This window comes from Thermobia domestica, chromosome 18 (assembly GCF_964235325.1).
Source record: "Thermobia domestica chromosome 18, izTheDome1.hap1.1, whole genome shotgun sequence".
Lineage (NCBI taxonomy): Eukaryota > Metazoa > Arthropoda > Insecta > Zygentoma > Lepismatidae > Thermobia > Thermobia domestica.
The window spans coordinates 45,672,466-45,691,631 of NC_137471.1; the positions used below are offsets into that span (position 1 = coordinate 45,672,466).

General features: G+C 37.1%; 1 protein-coding gene across 4 annotated transcripts in view; it reads right to left on the reverse strand.

The window, feature by feature from the left end:
* Positions 1–1,125: 1,125 nt before the first annotated feature.
* Positions 1,126–19,166, reverse strand: part of Cdc27 (cell division cycle protein 27) — an 85,280-nt gene continuing 67,239 nt past the window's right edge. For all 4 annotated transcript variants that reach the window (XM_081746981.1, XM_081746979.1, XM_081746980.1 and 1 more), the window contains 4 exons: positions 17,027–17,144; positions 13,497–13,700; positions 9,680–9,836; positions 1,126–3,366 (listed from right to left, as the gene is read on the reverse strand). In XM_081746981.1, coding sequence (XP_081603107.1) covers positions 3,248–3,366; positions 9,680–9,836; positions 13,497–13,700; positions 17,027–17,144 — 598 coding nt within the window. In that variant the 3' untranslated portion in view covers positions 1,126–3,247. The remainder of the gene's footprint in view (positions 3,367–9,679; positions 9,837–13,496; positions 13,701–17,026; positions 17,145–19,166) is intronic.

The window sequence follows — 19,166 nt, forward strand, 5'->3', positions numbered from 1 at the left end:
GCTTCATATCTGCTCCTCCTACTCTCCGTGTGGTTTACTGAGAATGTGAGCCGCATGCTGTGATGTCACAGAGCACCCAGTAGGAAACGATTGGTATAGACAGTGTAGAAAGGAAGCTTATTGTGTAACACAAATTTAAAGGAACTAAAACAAAATAGATGATTGAACTAACAGAAGCTTTTAAAAAAATACGAGGATAAATCAAAAATTACTCGCAATTTTGACATAACACTTCTTATACTATTCATACTGATCTCTGTCCTTGTTTATTTTATTGTTATGCTGTTGTGGACATGCTATAAAGTTTTGATTTTAATTCCTCCATTTGTCGTAGATAGATCATGACCGCTCCTTGAGAAGTTTACACCAAAGAGGAACAACGCGCAGTGGTCCGGTTTTTGCGGTCGTTACATTATCAGGAACCATGACTAATCTCCAGACGATGTGCCACTTTATCAATAGTCACTCGTCTGTAACAGAACCATGCACGTGTGCGCTCAATGTTATCATCATTTGTGGCCGTAGATGGTCGTCCGGCTCCTTCCTCGTGCGTTAACACTTGTGCGACCACTTTTGAGTTTTTCAATCCATTCGTAGACACTCCGTTGGGGCAAGACACTGTTCTCGTATTAAGCCGAAAGTCTTTGTGGACTGCGGCACCTGATACACCTTCCGACCACAAAAATCGGATTACTGCTGACCACAACAGCATAACAATAAAATAAACGAGAACAGAGGTCAGTACAAGAAGAGTTATGTCAAAACTGCGGATAATTTTTGACTCACCCCAGTATACAGAAAACTATACTTTCTGCTTTAAGCTTATGATTCGACAAAAATATATAATTTTGTAGCAATAAACGCACAGTGTCTGGATCGATGTTAACGAACTACTGTAATGGGAGACAATTATGATGAAAAATTCAAAGAAAATTACATGTAAGAATTATCGAAAAATCCCTGGAGGCACACAAAGCGTAAGTTGAAGAAAATGATGGAAAACGGAATAAGATTCGAATTTGTCCATATATCGTTTATTCTGTTGACATTATAATCAAACTTTTTTTCTTTCTTCAAATCAAATAGTGTATAGGTTCAGCGTAATATGATAATAATAATAAAAACTTTGTTAAACTGTAGAATTCTTTTTTCTTTGTACACCACCAAAAATGCATTTTTACATTATCATTTACTTCGTAACCTCGCAGATCAACATACAAGAAGCGAGTACTGGAATACATAGACACAACCTCAAATCACGCTCTCATTTAACGCATCCACGCAACTATGGACGCATCGTTGCACACATCTGAGCAGCAGTACAAAAAATACTACATACGCACATATACACGAAAAAAAAAACATTCTCTGAACATACATAGAATTCACAACTATATATAATAATAATATTATTTTTATATATATATTATGTACATAAGTTCTTGCAGGTAAAATAATTGTCAAAAGCCGACTACCTGCCGGGGAAGTTGGTTACACAGCGAGTAGATATTTCTGTTTTTATATATATATATATAAATCAAACCTCAGTCCCGATCTAATAATACAACATTCAAACCGTCTCTATCGTTTGTCGTTTCAAATCACAATTGCACATCCATCCTAATCTCCGTCTGTCTCTGTATAATATATATTTGTTTTAACAAAAACTTCGTATCATTATAATTAAGCCCCTGAGCAGCACTCAACAGAATTTCTGGCACAAAATCTCTACACGACATGGTAATACTGAGCACAATTGTTATCTGTTGGCTCTTAGACACAAAAGAAAGGAAATTATTTTTTTTTTTTTTAAAAAAGTCAGGAAATAGGACAAACATTACACTTCTTTCACTCATACACGAGTTAAGACTGATGCTAATTTAAATTTATACAGATATGAACACTTCATTATCACTGAATAATCGCAGTCCTATAAATTTAAAATTAAAAACAAAACAAAAATATATATATATCTTATGATTCACTCACTGACTTGATGAGAGCAAGAAAATATATATAGTTTGTATTATGCAACAAAGGCAATCTAAATTATATATATATAGCACCAACACTTCTCATCTGAATTGATTCATTGAATATATGGAACATAAAAAACAACGGGCAATGGCAGACATGCTAAAGATATTCTTACCACATTTACACGCACATACACACATATACATATATATTCAAACTTCATACACTCTAATCTCATTCATACAACTTACAGTGTATTCCAAAAGCCCATACACCCTTCCTTCATGTTCATCGGATTGATACTATCATCAAGTTAAGTGTTTAATTATACAGTGACTTCGGAAACACAAAATATCTTTGGGAAATTAATCTTCATACGAAAACATGAATTAAATAAAATCAAACAAATGCAGGCTAACATGGGTGCACAAATACTTCATTTCGGAAATATAGGTCGTCGAAAATTTCGGAACGATAAATAAGGGATCACAACTCGAAAACAAAATGTCGGATCAAGAGTAAGTAAAAGAACGTGGTGTTTATTTTAAGCCTGCACTCCATTAACGGACCAGTGGATATGTAACACGGGCGGTCACAGTTAGCCTTGAAGCACAGAAGGAAATTCACGAGATCTTCTAGAAACTGAAAACCGCCACATATTCCATATCAACTGATGCTGTAATGGTATCTACGCTTAAAATAACTTATTATGTTCTTTTACTTGACCTCCATCTGAGATTTCGTTCTCAAGTTAGGATCCTTTTCATATCGTTCCGACTAATTTTAGACGGGATGTAACTCCGAAATGACATATTTGTGCACCCATGTTGGACTATTTAGTTTTTGCATGTTTCCATGTGAGAATTAATTCCCAAAGTTCTTTGGTGTTGTTTCCGAACATCCTGTATAATAGCAACATCGACAGAAACTTTTGGAATACCATGTAGTAGTGTAAAGGCATTTATGCATAAAGAAACACATCCAACGATAGTCAACTTCACGTGGAAAAATTTTCTTTTTCTCTAGATCTATAGTCTTATTCGTACCACGAGTCTCTTTGCTTTCTCAATTGTGCTGCTTCGTTCAGAAAAAACATTACAACCAAAAAACTTATTTTATTTCTCGATTCTACTATATAAAACAATACAAAGTACTGGAAGAGGGTTCATCATTATATTATATTATACTTTCAGTTCTTGTCTTAGCGTCAATCACATGTATACTTATATCTGTCGGAATTGTCTTACTTTTGCCTAATTCTAACCTATTATTATAAACTCTCGTCACTTTCTATTGCGTGTAATTCTGGAATTTCAGGAAATTCAACTCCCTCCTGTGACGACGACTCTTGAACCGGGGCAGAGCATCCTTCACTGGGGCAGTCATCACCTAAAAATAGATTTAAGACATTCACAACGAACTCAAATACAAGCTACGGAACTGATATATGATTACAAGTATGAACTTAGACTTATCTTGGTATTAAGTCTGTCATATCGTAATTCCCGAAATTTTCAGTAGGAACTACCAGAAATTATTGTATTAGAATTCCAGAAATTATAGTACTTTGTATAAAATAACTACTAAAAGTATGCCAGATGATTGTACGTGAAAAAATTAAAAATTAAGTAGTTTGTGGATACTTATGACAGGTCAATAAGGAATAGAAAATCTACTGAATGATTCACACGAGAAAGACTGGAGCATCAAGAAAAGTTTCATAACAATGGTTCTGTAATTTTTTCTTTTTGTTTTTATTCTTCTATACAGGGTTCTTACAAAATATTGTCTTTTTTTCCTGACTTCTCCCTGATTTCCAGGTGCCAGACCACCCATTTTCCCTGATTCGCGGTTATCTATGAAGATAAATGCCAACTAATGAATAAGCCCGTAATAACTAAGTAAGGGCTTGGTGGATAAACAAACATATGTAAACTAATCAAAGAATTTCAAATAATTTATGACATATTCAAGTTTACGTAAGTTTGACTTGTCAACTTATCTCAACAAATAAGCAAAACGGAAACAAAACAAAAAACGGGGCATTTCTTAAAAAAAATCCCTGACTTTTCCAGAATTCCCTGATTGTCTAATTTGTAAAAATTCCGCTTTACCTGAACAACGGATACAATGTGATGCAATAAATTTGTTGTTAATGTTTTGAGAAAAAGCCCCTGAGTAAGATTTCTGTAAAAAAATTATTTATTGGGCAATTATTACACTGCCATTTGAGAAAATTGTAGGCCCAGAAAGGATAGCCCGAATAGCTGAACTTAAAGGATGAGTACAATAATGTATCAGCAATAAGTGATTAAGTTTGCGAAGAGATAGCGGACACGTAGGTCTAACAGCGTCCCCTCTTGTTTTAGAGTTGCACCCTACTGTTACGCCACGCTCAGTCTGTGAAAAGCCATCTAACAAAGTGGTAATGTAAAAGCAAATTCCAGAAAGCCTCATTGACGTCAAAGAGCGGAATATCAACATGTAAGAGATTGGCCTCTGAGAAATTGGTATGTCATATCGCGACATTTCGGATCGCACAGAGCATGCTGCTACGACCTGGATGCATGTGCGGAAAACAGTGGAGAGAAGAGGGTTCTACGCAGTTACGAGACCACGCAATGCGACCACATGTGATGGCCGCCATCTTGTTTGTACGTAATGGATCTTGAAGCCTCATACACGGTGTTGCCTTGAAGGCTAGGGCATTGGAACAGGTGTGGATTTTGTGTGCGTCGCCTATCTGGTGCAGGCTGGACTGGTAGTACATTTGTTATTACGTCAGCTACCACTGACTAGCAAACCAGAAACACTTCAGAGTTCAATGGGCACATGAACGCATTCGCTGGCGGGAACCTATCCTACATTTTCTACTCACAACGCCAGCGACTACGTTCATGTGCCCAATGCAGTCTGAGGCGTTTGTGTTTGCTAATCACTGCCAGCCGACGCAATGACAAACGTGTCACCAATCCAGCCTACAGCATAGCATCGAACCGTCGATGCATGTAAGTCCATATCAGTTCCAGCGCTTAAGTATCAAGCCAGCACGTGGATAAAGCTGAATAGTCCGTTTCAGCCATGCACACAAAATGGCAGCCATCCAATGCTGTGGTCGCAATGTGCGGACCAATACATACTCGTCGTTTGTACAATCCTCTTGTCCAGTTTACACACAAGCATCAAGATCGTAGCACCATGCCCTGTTCCGAGCCAAAATGTCACGGTATAATATACCCATTTCCATAGGCCAATCATTTTGCCCCGTCTGAACTCACTCACATGCTCCACTCTTCCACTCTTTGACGTCAGCGAGGCATACTGATATTTGCTTTCACGTTTACACTTCGTTTGATGACGTTTTATTCACTGAGCGTGGTATAACTACTTCAACAGATTGCGTAGCGCTAACACAAGAGGGGTCGCTGCTGGACCTACGTGTCCGCAATCTCTCTGCGAACTTAATCAGGTATTGTCATTCGGGTCATTCTTTCCAGGTGATGCAATTTTCAAAGCCAGTATATATTATAGACGTAAACCAAGATTAGTCCAAGTCAAAACTCCAAAACAATTTTAAAGTTAGCTAAGACTCTAAGCCTTAAAACATTCAAAATACACAAAATCAGCGAACGGTTCTTTACCTCTTTTTCAGTGCATCTAAACAAAACAAAACAAAAATAAATAAATAAATAAATAAATAAAATGAAAATAAAGTTTAAAATGTCGACGGATACTACATCATCAATTTATTGAATGATTCGCAGTTCATGGACGTTTACTGAATGTTAGTTCAGTAAAAGAAAGTAAGTTGACTTTGTTCTTTGTTATCTTACGTAGAAGTATAAACCAAGGAGTTATTAAGCAAGATGAAGAAATCTTATAATCGAACTTCAAATTTGAAACGTATTTAACCACTTTCATTCTACAAGATGGATAAGCATAGAGTTTCACACTGTCTATTTTTAGGTACCAAACAAGGTCTCTGACATTTACATACGTAGAAGTCCTGCCATCTGTTGTATCTATAAGCGTTATGTTCCTTTCTACTATAGTCCAGTCGACATACGTAAAAAAGACACTTTAGCTTGAACAAATTGCAATAGAAATGAAAGATACGCCAAAATGATGCTGAACACATTCTAAGCAAACCCGAAAAAGTCCTCAAGAATATTCAGTTTGGAAGGTCGTTAAATCCAATATGGCCGCCGTTGGTGGTCATTTACGACAGACATAATAACAAACGGAGTAATTATGTGACTTTGTAACAAAATTACAGGCTTAACATTCATAATAAAAGTTGTTCACCATTATGTGTCCTTCCGAATGAGGCATTCAACATATCTCTAATATCCAGGATGTCTCAAAAGTTCCCTGATATAGGGTAACTGTTATTATCAGAGTTACAACAAAATATAAGAGGGTAAACCGTCTCCAAATATGATGTTTTCAATCTAAAGTGAATGAAGTTTTTAAATCGGATTAGCCGTTTGTGCTGTACATTCTTTATGCGCCCATGTTAAATGAGCCGGTTGCTATTTACCGGGAGGTGGATCAATTTTGTAAGAGTATGATGAATGGATGCATGTTTGAAATGGGGGCTGGCCATCGACACAACGTAAAAGACAGTAACTTTATTCACTTATGTTGTGGGTTCTGTTAAATGTCAACGTTCCATTTTAACATTGGGCGTATAAAGAGTGTATAGCCTAAACGGCTCGTCCGATTTAAAAAATTCCTTCAGTTTAGATTGATAACATACTAACTAACTCTATGGCCTATGGAACCCGGAGGTTCAGTGCCGCGTTCACAAAAGCTCTCCACTGACTTCTATCCTTAGCTAATTGCATCCAGTTTCTACTTTGTATTCCTATCTCTGCGAGATCCATCTTAATATTATCCTCCCATCTGCGCCTAGGTCTTCCTAGTGGTCGTTTTCCTATGGGTCTACCAGTCAAGACTTTGAAAGCGTTTCTACTCTCTTCCATTCTAGCTACATGACCTGCCCACCTAAGCCTCCTAGACTTGACGACCCTAACAATGTTGGGTAAACCGTATAAACTATGTAGTTCCTCGTTATGAAGCTTCCGCCATTCCCCATTCTCGTTCCTCTTGGGTCCGAATATTCTTCTCAGGATCCTGTTCTCAAACACTTTCAGTCTATGTTCTTCCCTCAGAGTAAGCGACCATGTTTCGCAACCATACAGAACAACAGGCATGATTATCGTTTTATATATTTTAAGCTTCAAATTCCTCGACAGAATTCGCGACGACAAGAGATTTTGAACCGAGTAGTAACACGAATTCCCTGCTTTTAGTCGACATTTAATTTCTTCGTGAATATGATTTTCGTCTGTTAATATTGATCCTAAATATTTGAAAGTATCCACTTTATCAAAAGCATTATTTAATATTTTAACGCCTCCACAATTTGCCGTATTACGGTCCCGACGCACTTCCATGTATTTAGTTTTCTCTACATTTACTTCTAAACCCATGATAACATACTTGGAGATAATTTTCCCTCTTACATTTTGTTGTAACTCTGATAACAACAGTGTGAAGTATGTGAATTTCAGTCAAATCAAGACGGATATGTAATATAGAATACCGTTCGATGAAGAGACATGTGCAAGTATTCTGTGTTCAAATTCGTCAGCATTTCATTTTGCTCTTAACTGTTTGTTTTGTGGTGAGCCTGATAGATATGACGGTAAGTAGAAGGATCACTGTCTAATTCCACTAAAAGCCAATGCTTTTCAAGAAACAATATTGAAATTATGTGAAGAACGCAATGATGATTGGGCCGTGACTGTAAAAAGTTGTATTGAATATGCCAATTTGTTTGCAAAAGACGAAGTGTACCACACTACTTGCAATGTAAATTTTAGAACAGGAAAGTGGATTCCAGGAAAGATGAGGAAGCGGATGTCATCAGGTGAATACAAACCGAAGAAAAAGGCAGGCCCATGCAGACTGAGCGAAATGTTCCATTACGTATGGAGAGCTAAAAAACAAACAAGCTTGTGCTGACATTAACACAAGGTTTCGAAATATTGTATCATTCAGTATTTCAATCAATGTTGCTTTTTTTTTCTACACTTGGTAACAAGTCTTATTATATATAAAAGAAGAAAAACACATCTGCAAACTTTTTCCCGATTGCAGAGGTTGGCTCCAAGGTTCGAACCTGGTTTACTTTTTCCGAAGATACCCGAAGTTGAACTTAGAAAATTTTTGCCTCGAAACAGCAATAAAGAATGTGCTCAACCTTTTCGAGACAAGGTGTACTTAACGTACTACACTAATATTCCTCGTAACAAAATCATTTCGATTTCACTTATTTTCACACTGGCACGGTCTGAAGTTTTCAGTATCACAGTCACGAGTACCGGTCACTATTCAGTGTAACACGTATGACCATACCTTTCACATTCAAGAACTCGGATCCTGGGAGTGCAGAATATGCGGTTACAGCCACACGGTGAAGTATCAATGACAGTTTTCAGAAGTTATTTTTAAAGGTGATACACCTAGAAATGATTAAGTGTCTCCTATCTACTCCTGTTCAGAGTTCTACAAATCACGCATGGGACATGAGTTGAGAAGTGCCAACGGTTTAATTGTTGTTTTCCAAGAAGTGACGTACGAATGTAAGTTTAATCAAGAGTGTCAGTAATGTATCCAAAATAAATGCAATTTTTAATGTTCTACTCAAGTGTGACCAACTCGAAAGTTAATGTTAAAATTGTGCTATGAATGTAAAGAGAGAGAAAAATTAGGAGGTTTTGACATGAAATGTACTCAAGACACTAAGGGATGTAATAAAATTACACTTTTTTTTTTTTTTGGTTGCTAAGATATTATTTATTTTCCCTGATAGTCTCCTCTTTACAGAAATATTAAATAGTTTATAAATAAGGAAGGACTTAAACCATTTCATTTTTCATTTTCACGTGCAGGGAATTCGCAAATTCCATTCCGATTCATCCGAGGGACCCATTAATCCCTGTGAATCACTGCATTTCTGTCATGGCTGCCATTACGTGAGCGGACAGCATGGACAGTGATTAGCAGGATCAGAACTGGATGATTTGGTTTCTGTCGAAGAATGGTGTAACAACTACCACAGTTCAGAGACAGTTGGTGGAGTGTGTCAATAACATGGAAGCAACCAAACACCATTCATAACTGGGTGGGTAGCTGGAAACAAGGCCCCAACGAAGAAAAGATCGAGTTTTGGAAGGGAAATGACGGTGACAAAACCAGTTAATATTCTGCGAGTGAAGCAGCTTATTCAGAACAGGTGAATTACGTTCTCGGAAATGGAACTTGGTCATCCGATGTTCAAGACTCGGAAGAAATTTCTGCGGAAACATCATTTCGCTGGAATTAGGATCTGCAAGCATCTGTCCGGACATGAGTGCAACATATTCCAAAAAGATGGTTTCAAGAAGGTCTGGAGTAGCTGCCGTACAGATAGCGGTGTAATAATTGTAATTACACGCTAGCGAAATGACGTGTAAATCAATATGGGACGATTCTTGTATATATTTCACTTCTCATGATCTTGATAATACTATCGGGTGTATGGTCAAAAATTCAACGTCAAATTACATACATGCGTATAAAAGAGTAACACAGCTCCATGACTGGCCAAGCTGGTTATACATTTACTCAACTGAATTGGAATTTTGGGCCATACCTGCATGAGCTGTAGAAGAATCCTCTTCTGCCTGACTACGACTCATGGCTGGATCAATTGCCTTCTTAATCTGGCTATTCGCTCCTTTTGGGTCCAGGTCCATTGCCCAACTGAAGTGCATGAGAGCTAAATGGGTGTTTCCTAACTTCTTATGAACCTACAAAACATTTTCGGTAAGAACACACACTTTCACATTCATTCGACAAAGAAAATAAGCTTCACTTTAAACCAAGTCATATCGATATAGGTACACTATAAAGATCATTATATACGAAACTTGACACACAAACCTACCTTAGAAGTGCAAATGAAGGTTTAATATCGCATTTACTTGACTATAAGTTGCCCTCCCAAAAAATTGTGTCGGTTTTGAAAACCCGTTTATTACTCAGATATAAGCATATCTATAAAATCACTATAAAAAAATCACACAACTACCAAACTAAAAGGCTGAACATTGTGTATTTTTCCAGGTAGACCGGTAGTACCTCAATCTATTCTGAAAAATATGATACTTGAATTTACTTGCAGTGTTATGGACTGAAATTTTAAAACTGACAACAGAATTTTACATTATCAAAAATTTGTTTTTTATTTATATAATAATGAATTAGATAGGTTGTTATCGCATGTCAATGAACGTACAACAGTAAATTTTGTATATTGTACTCATGTTATTGTATTGTAATACGAGGAGCTAGCTTTAAAAAACAGGCAAAGCAAACAAATAGCAGTACGGGAAGATATTTTTTCGGGAATATTCCCTGGAAGATTCCCAAAAATGGGAATTTTCCGGGAATTTACTACAATCACAAAGAAAATTACATTATATTACTATATTATAATTTCAGTTAAACTCTTTTTTTTTTTTTTTTTTTTTTTTATCACAGTATATTATTACTGTTGTCTCTAGAGGATTCTTTAGAATGTATATTCTGAACGGCATTATATTATTTTATTAATATTTTATTATATTTAGAGAGTACGCATAAATGTATATTTCCTTCAATATGTTCTATGGAAATAAATATGCGGGAAAATGGTATAGTAAGTCTACATACTTTTACACCGCTAAACAGTTTAAATTTATATGTAAGTGGATTTTCTAAACTTGACTCTACTAGTCATATTATAAATATATTAAATTATTAAATGTTATAAACAAATTAGGTTGGGTAACTGCCAGAAGACACATGTCTCACCATTATAACAACATTTGCGCATACATATTTATGTTCAAAATATTTGCAAGACACTGACTTATCTTTATTATTTTGCACGTAATATTGCCACACACGATTTTTCTTCCTACCTATTTCTCGAAATTTCATGCGCTAGTTCACATCTAAGGGCCAAGTACCTTTTCAGAAATTCGAGTCAGAGACAGGATACAGACCGACGTCAATTATTAACGGTGGTTTGGGGTATATTAATAGTACTTCATCTCCATTTCTACATAATTTCTACACTACAAACTGGATCCTTTTCATCATTTGTAAATTAGTACTTTGTTAATTTCTAGTGCAAATGGAAATGGAACTTAAAAAATCATATTATTAGTTATATAAAGTACAGTCAACGAATTTTAATTTTTTTAAGCTCCAAATTATTTAAAATCTAGAAGTAAATCATAATAAATGAAAGTAAAGTAATTAGTCATATGGTTCTTATAATTCATAAGATAAAGTAATGGAAATAAATTCCTTCCCGGGAATTTATATGCCAGGGAAAAAACCGGGAATATTCCCAATTTTTATTTTCCTTCCCACCGGGAATATTCCCATTGCCCATCATTAAGTACGACATTCCGCCGCCAATGTCTCGACATACATGTATTAGCTACTGCACCGCCAAGCTGCGTCATCTTTGGCGCATTCAGTTGTAGTTGTGCGTGTCAGAATGTGTTTCAGAGCTTCTGCAATTTGCCAAATGGCTGATGTTAAGGAGCAACGGATTTACATCAAGTTCTGTGTCAAGTTGAATAAAACTGCAGCCGAAACCCACCGCATGCTGAAAAAGACATTTGGCGAGAGCATACTGAGTCAAGCAAGAATATTTTGAGTGTTCGAGCGTTTCAAAGAAGGCCTCGACTATGTGGAAGATGTTGGACATTCTAGTCGACTGCAAACATGTACAACACCGGAAATGATCATGAAGTGATTCGCGTAGATAATTCACGATGTACGCCACGTTCGACCGTCGTACGGTATATGTCAACGAATTCTTTCCGATGAACTGAGAATGAGAATAATTGCACCGAAGTTTGTCCCTAGTCTTCTCAGCATCGAAAAAAAAGAAGAAAAAAAAGGAAAGAAAGAAAGAAAAAAGTGCACTGAGCTGCAACAAAAAGTTCGAGTGTGTCCAAACTTCTTATCCAGAGTCATTGCAGGTGGCGAATTTTGAGTCTATGGTTGTGACCCGGAAACGAAGCACCAATCATCACAATGCAAGACGACATCCTCTCCAAGGCCGAAAAAAAGCTCTACGAGTTCGCAGTAACATCAAGTCGATGCTGATTTTTTTTTTTTTTTTTTTCGACATTCGAGGAATTGTGCATAAGGAGTTTGTTCCACCTGGTCAGAATATGAATGGGACGTTTTCCTGCGAGGTTTTGAAGAGATTGAGGGAAGATGTTCAACGCAAACGGCCAGAGCCGTGGCAAGCGAAAAACTAGTTGCTGCACCATGATACTGAGAAAGTATACACTTTCAAACAACCAAATAACTTAAAATAGTATTTTATATATACGGAAAGGATCAGAAAGTAAGATTACAAGGCCGATATTTCTGGAGTTTCGTCTATTACTGAGGAATTCGAAGTGTGCGGTGATTTTAATACATCGAGTTGGCAACTGTGCAGAGTTTCAGCCACCTGGCACCTACGGCACTTGTTGTAGGTAAACACAAATGACAACTTATTTCGAAAACTGGTCTCGCGAATAAATCTCCCCAGGTAATCGATTTCTGTGGGCGAAACGTGTAACCCTGGCTGAAAATGGAGGTTTACGAAGAGAGAATGTAATATCTTGTCAGCATATCGCAGAATGGTATCGAAAGAAGTTTGCGGTTGGTAGAGAAAATGTCACCGACGAGGAGCGCAATAGCCGATCCAGTACGACAGCAACAGATTTGAAGATAGCTCGCGTAAAGGAACTGATTCAGAATATCAGGAGAATCACGTTACCTCTCTCCAAGTGATTTTCACCTGTTCCCGCACTTGAAGGAGCAACTAGGAGACCATCCCTTCGCTTCAGACGAGGTGGTGAAACACTTCGTGACAACGTAGCTAAACACGCAAAGACAGTTACAAGAAATCAACCTCATCCCACGATGCAACAAGTGTCTCAACCGATATGGAGCCTATGTCGAAAAATAACCTAATATATACTATCTGTTGGGTGTATTGGATGTATGAAATAATAAGTACACACGGTTCACTGTAGCCTTTGCAACCTTACTTCCTACAACCTAACCTTACTTCCTGATCACCCCTCGTATACACTGGTCGAATTGAGAACCTCCTTTTTTGTAGTCGTTTAAACAGATCAGTTCAAGTCTTTTAACATCACAATGACGTACGAGCGCAATAACAATCCCAATAGATTCTTCAACCCTTGCTCTATAAGGTTGTTTTTTTTTTTTTTTTTTAAACTATGAAATATTTCAATATTTTAAATAAATTTTATAATGTACCATGACATGGTACTTACAATCAATAATCCCAAGAGAACTAAAGCACTTCTACATTTACATCTTTCTGATGTATTTCACAACAGCACTGACTTTATTTATTTAGTTACCATCTACCGAAAACTTACTTTTCCAGTTAGAAAATAGACCAAGGATTCCTTGGGTACAATTTCTTTTAGTTCTTCTAATTCCTTTAAGGCCTCTGCATGTCGGTCAGCAGCAAAATAAATAGAAGCTCGATGGAATTTACATAACGGATTCTTAGGATCGTTGGAAATAGCTTGATTAAGGGTTTGAAGGGCCTTTTCAGTTTTCTGTAGCGCATGCTGTACCTGAAATAGAATAAAATTCAATTATTAAATGTTTTTAGACCTATCTTCCATACAAGTTGACAGGTTAATATCCCTTACTTAAAAAAAAAAAAAAAAAAAAAAAAAATCCATGAATACTTTTGTGTTATTTCACAACTAAAAATATGGTACAGTTCTTCATCACTGCATTCTAATTACCATTTCAGCGTTATTAATAAAACATATTTTATGTGTGTGTGTGTACAGTCCGCAGCAAAAAAACTGCAACATGAGCATGTAAGTTTATTGTGTAACGACGAAGTCTTTTGCTCCAAAATAAATGTGCAGTTGAGGACGCCGAGGTTTTTCCTGGCCTGATTCGTGCAACTTAGACGTTAGGTTGATTCCCTGGGCTGTTAGGCGTAGTTTCACAAACTTACATGCTCATGTTGCAGGTTTTTTTGCTGCGGACTGTACAACATGGCGTCCATCTGAACGGTTCTCAGCCTTCTGCATTCTTTCCATTTTTTTCCTCTCCATATATCTATATATACCGAGTATATCAAAAGTCGCGACCATAGGCCAACTTCGTTATAAGTCAAGATACGGAAAAGTGGAAAGTTTCCAGTTATTAGAAATAAATAGTTTTCAATCTAAAACGGTGGATTTTTCCAATTGCACCGACCGTTGGGTTCCACTCTGATATAGCGCTTTATGGTAGATGAAAACACAACGTTTAAGTCCAACGTGCTGTTCGAACGGAACGTAAAGGCACTCAAGAAACGGTGAAAGTACACATTGTTATTTAAAGGGAACCTTGAACACCTCAAATACATTTACAAGGTCTTGTTGGTATGGTGAGGGCACAAAGGAACACTACTGAACACACAAGGTTGCTTTCTCATTTAACATAGGACGCCCTACTAGTGTGGCGTCCACCCGTACGATTGGGAAAATTCTATCATTTTAGAATGAAAACCACTTATTTCCACCAACTTTCCTCTCTTTCCATTTTAGCGTATTTTTACTCACAACGAAGTTGACCTACGACTCCAGACTTTTGATACACCCGGTGTACATATATATAAAATTACTGTACATAATGAATATACTAAAATAATTCAATATAGGTAATTGTGTATTTAAATAAGTTTATTCTTATGTACAGACTTCTTTCATATATAGAGATTATTCTGAGCTCCGCTCAACCGTGAAACATCACGGCGGTTTTGTAACGCTGAGGGTCACAATATCCTAAATAGATAGTATTCGATGGACTTATTCTGTATTACGATTCTCGGGTATTTTTTCCCGTAACTATGGTAGTATAAATTTGGACGAAGTACAGATGCAAATATCGAAGAAGTTGGATGTAAAAATAATGTATAGAAGAGAGTGCGGCTACAGGAAGGAAATATGATTCATGTTTTGGATGCCTAGGTACTTGGTTATCTGGAAGAATAAATTACTGTGGAGAAATAGTCAATTACCGTGGTAGTTGTTTACCTTGAGATACGTAATTTGGTTGCTACCGTACCTTACTTGTCTTTTTACGATTGCACGACTTACTTAAACTAGCAGATAACCTAACTATCTTTTAAGAATTTTATCCTAATGGAAAAACAATAATATCTACTCATGTGAAAAGGCAACATCAACATTAGCGAATATTCACATATCTGATCATAATCTCTACATAATTATAGACTCATCTTTATTATATAGCAAAGACATATCAATCTGAGTAACGCTAATATGCCCATTTCAAAATATTTAAGTTACGGCTTTCATAAACATTAGGCGAAACTCCTTATTACCACAAAATAACTCAATCTTTCAGTCACGCTAATTCTCAATAGTTCATATTAGGCTACCAGCTGTCGCTGACAGGTAGAGAATTTGCAGATGATCCGAAGGTTTGAAAAAAAAAAAAAAAAAAAAAAAAAAAAAAAAAAAAAAAAAAAAAAAAAAAAAAAAAACCATTTAGTTTTAAATTGCTTTTAAGACTAAACGTCCGAGTATAGAAAAGAAAACCTGAACCTCTGTCAAAGCTTAGATTAATTAGACTCGAAACCACAAAAAATATATGGTTAGCACAAGTGTCTTCAGCGGGGAAACGGCGGTTCAATTTCCGGCAAAAGATCATGTGGTTCGGACCCCTTTTTAAGTTGTATGCCCCGTGTTATACATCCTCGCTCCTGAAAGGGACGCTAAACCCCAATTCAACCTGAGGTCGCGGTAGATCAGTGGTAGGCTTACCTTAGGCGCGTGAGGTCCCTGATTCGATCACAGCTACTGTCAAGTAGACTTTATGGTGGAGAAACACTGTGCGTAGGTTTCCTCCCACTTTCATCTTTCCACCAGTAACAACCATACTATCATCATCAATGGATAATCGTGAGAAGTTGAACTCAAAACAACAATTCAATCAACCAACAAAATACATTCATTCTATCAATCTAGTGACTGGAAGTTCTTTAAAAACTTCTCTATTCCCTAAGATGGAACTCACCATTCTTCATTCTACATCGAAGATACTCAATCCTCCCACCTATATGCATCAGCAATCATTGCTACTTTTGCGATGTCTAAATTAGTCTTTACTTGTGAGATTATAACAAATAATGTGAGACTTTATTTTCTATCCTACATCTTGTGTCAATACGAGACGCATGACAAAAATAGAAAGGTCAATATTTAAAATACAAGAACATGATAAAAGGAGAAATTTATTGTGGCTGATACACGAGAATTTACGTTAACTATTCTTCGACATAGTCAGCATGAACCTGTAAACACTTTTGACAGCTTGGCACACGCTTCCGTATACTCTCTGTGTAAAAATCTGCCGCCTAAGAATGCAGCCAGTCCAGAACTGAAGTCCTGAGATCTCAAAATACCCAGGGTTTGAAAAATCTTCCTTGCAAGTACTCGTCAGCCAAGAAATCTACTAACCAGACCATTTTGCAGTCACAGTATTTATTCAAATAAACAAAAATCATTTTGCGACATTAAATATATCAGTACATTTTTTTAATTGTTTATGTCTCTTACAAATAAAGGAAAAGAATGACGTGGAATAAAACACATTTTTGATTGAACGGACTTTACTCCCCATTGGCGAGCAGGCAAGTGGATTTTTCAAACCCTAAAAATACCAAAATTTGGAAATATGCCACAAGAAACGATTCTATGTTGGTGGCTTACATATTAAACTTCAGTGTATAGGATTAAGTTTAACCATAATAAGACAGTGGGTTCAAACCTCAATATTGAAGAAACGACTACTATAATAGAAGAATTCCTGAAAATTTTCACAAAATAAATACACAGGCATAATAAAATCATTTTTAGTATTATTTACTTACCACTCCTATATGACACATAAGAACTGAGCTTTGCGGATTTATCACAAGGGCTCGCTTGAAATATATCTCCGCAAGTTGATAACGTTCTTGTTTATAATATATTGTGCCTATACCATACCTGAAAACAGAAAATTATTATTGGTAACAGCAGCACAACTATTTTCACAATAAACCATTTTAAACATAACTTTATTTCTGCAATAAAACATTTTAAACATGCTGTTATTTGCCAGCGTGTATGATGTATATCATTTCTTGTATTTAATTTTAAGGAAAAATACTTTTACTGCATATCACTTTTAGTATTATTTTTAAATATAAAGTGATATTTTAGCAAGAAAATATATGTAAACTGCTTAACTGACCGTAGAATCGATAACGCACTCACATTCAGAGAAAAGCATAAATACTGAATATATAGAGCAATTATATCCAAACTACGGATTTTGAGTGACCGAACTGGACGTAGCTGGAGTGGCATTCTACATAATAAGGATGCAAGGAAGTCATCAAACAATACAAACAATACATTAATCGGGAAAACTTATTGAAATAAAAGTCTCTGCAAGGCGTGTAAGACGCATTTTTTTCCGAGTTATTCTCAATCGAAAAAAGTGAGTCTTATAGACTGCGGAATACAGTAAGATTTTTTTTCTAATGGTAAAAATAAATATAAAGAAATCATTTATCGTTTCTTCGCTCAACGGAAAGACACCAAATATAATCGAAATCTTTTAAAGAGAAGGAAACTATGATAGATTCCCTTAATTCCAACAATTAAATCATTCCATAAATACAAGATTTGTTTTAACCACTTCTCACCACGTCGATCGGTGGGGATTGAGCTTGGACACAAAGTAGGGTTCCTACTGATCTGGAGAAATCTATTTCCCTGACTTTTCCTAACCTTTGCAGGAAATTCCCTGACTTTCATGAGAGGTGTCGGATGAAGATGACACACTGATCAGCCAGAACATTATGACCACCTACAGGGTGTCTACTAAAATCCCAAATGAAATTTCGTTGACTTTTTTGCGTCTTTTCCTTTCCCAAACTATAAAATTTGGTAAAATTAACGAGAGCGAATTGGGCCGAATTTTCATGCATGCGATAGAAGCGTGCTTTGCTTGCGATTTGATAGCGTCTAAAGCCGACCACAGACATTTTTGGTTGTGAATTTTGATGTTTTATAAAACAAAATTTTCAAGTGACCCAAAAGCTAAATTTCCTTTCTCTTGACTTTCATGACCGTTTTCTAATTTCGTGACTTTTTCATGACTTTCGTGACCAATAGATACCCTGACCTACCTAATCGACATATAGTCGGTATGTCCACCTTTGGCACTTATAACAGCGGCGACGCGTCTTGGCATGGAAGCAATGAGGGCTTGGTAGGAGGGAGTTAACACCACATCTACATACACAGGTCACCTAATTCCCGTAAATTTCGAGGGGGGCGATGCGCTCTGACGGCACGTTCAATCACATCCCACAGTTGTTTGCTTGAGTTGATTCGGCGAGTCGGGGGCCAGCACATCATTTGGAACTCGACACTGTGTTCCTCGAACCACTCCTTCATACTCCTGGCCTTGTGACATGGAGCATTATCTTGTTGAAAAATGCCACTGCCGTTGGGAAAGATGGTCGTCATGAAGTGGTGTACGTGGTCTGCAACCAGTGTACGATACGCCACGGTCGTCAAGGTGCCTTTCACGAGCTCCACTGGATCCATGGATGCCCACGTGAATGTTCCCCACAGCATAATTGAGCCGCCGCCAGCTTATCACCGTTCCACAGTACAGGTGTAAAGAAGCTGTTCGCCTGGAAGACGACGGATTCGCACCCTTCCATCGACATGATGAGAAGGCATCGGGATTCATCAGACCACGCAACACTCAGTCACTGCGCCAAGTTCCAGTGGCGATGGTCACGTGCTCATTTCAGTCGCTAGTTGCCGATGTCGTGTTAACATTGGCATATGAATGGCTCGTCGGCTGTGGAGGTCCATCGTTCGTGTACTGTGTTTAAACACACTTGTACTCTGTCCAGCATAAAAGTCTGATGTCCACTACAAAGTCCACACGGCGCTAGCTGGGATCGAACCAGGGACCCCTGACATCGGAGGAGAACGCTCTACCAC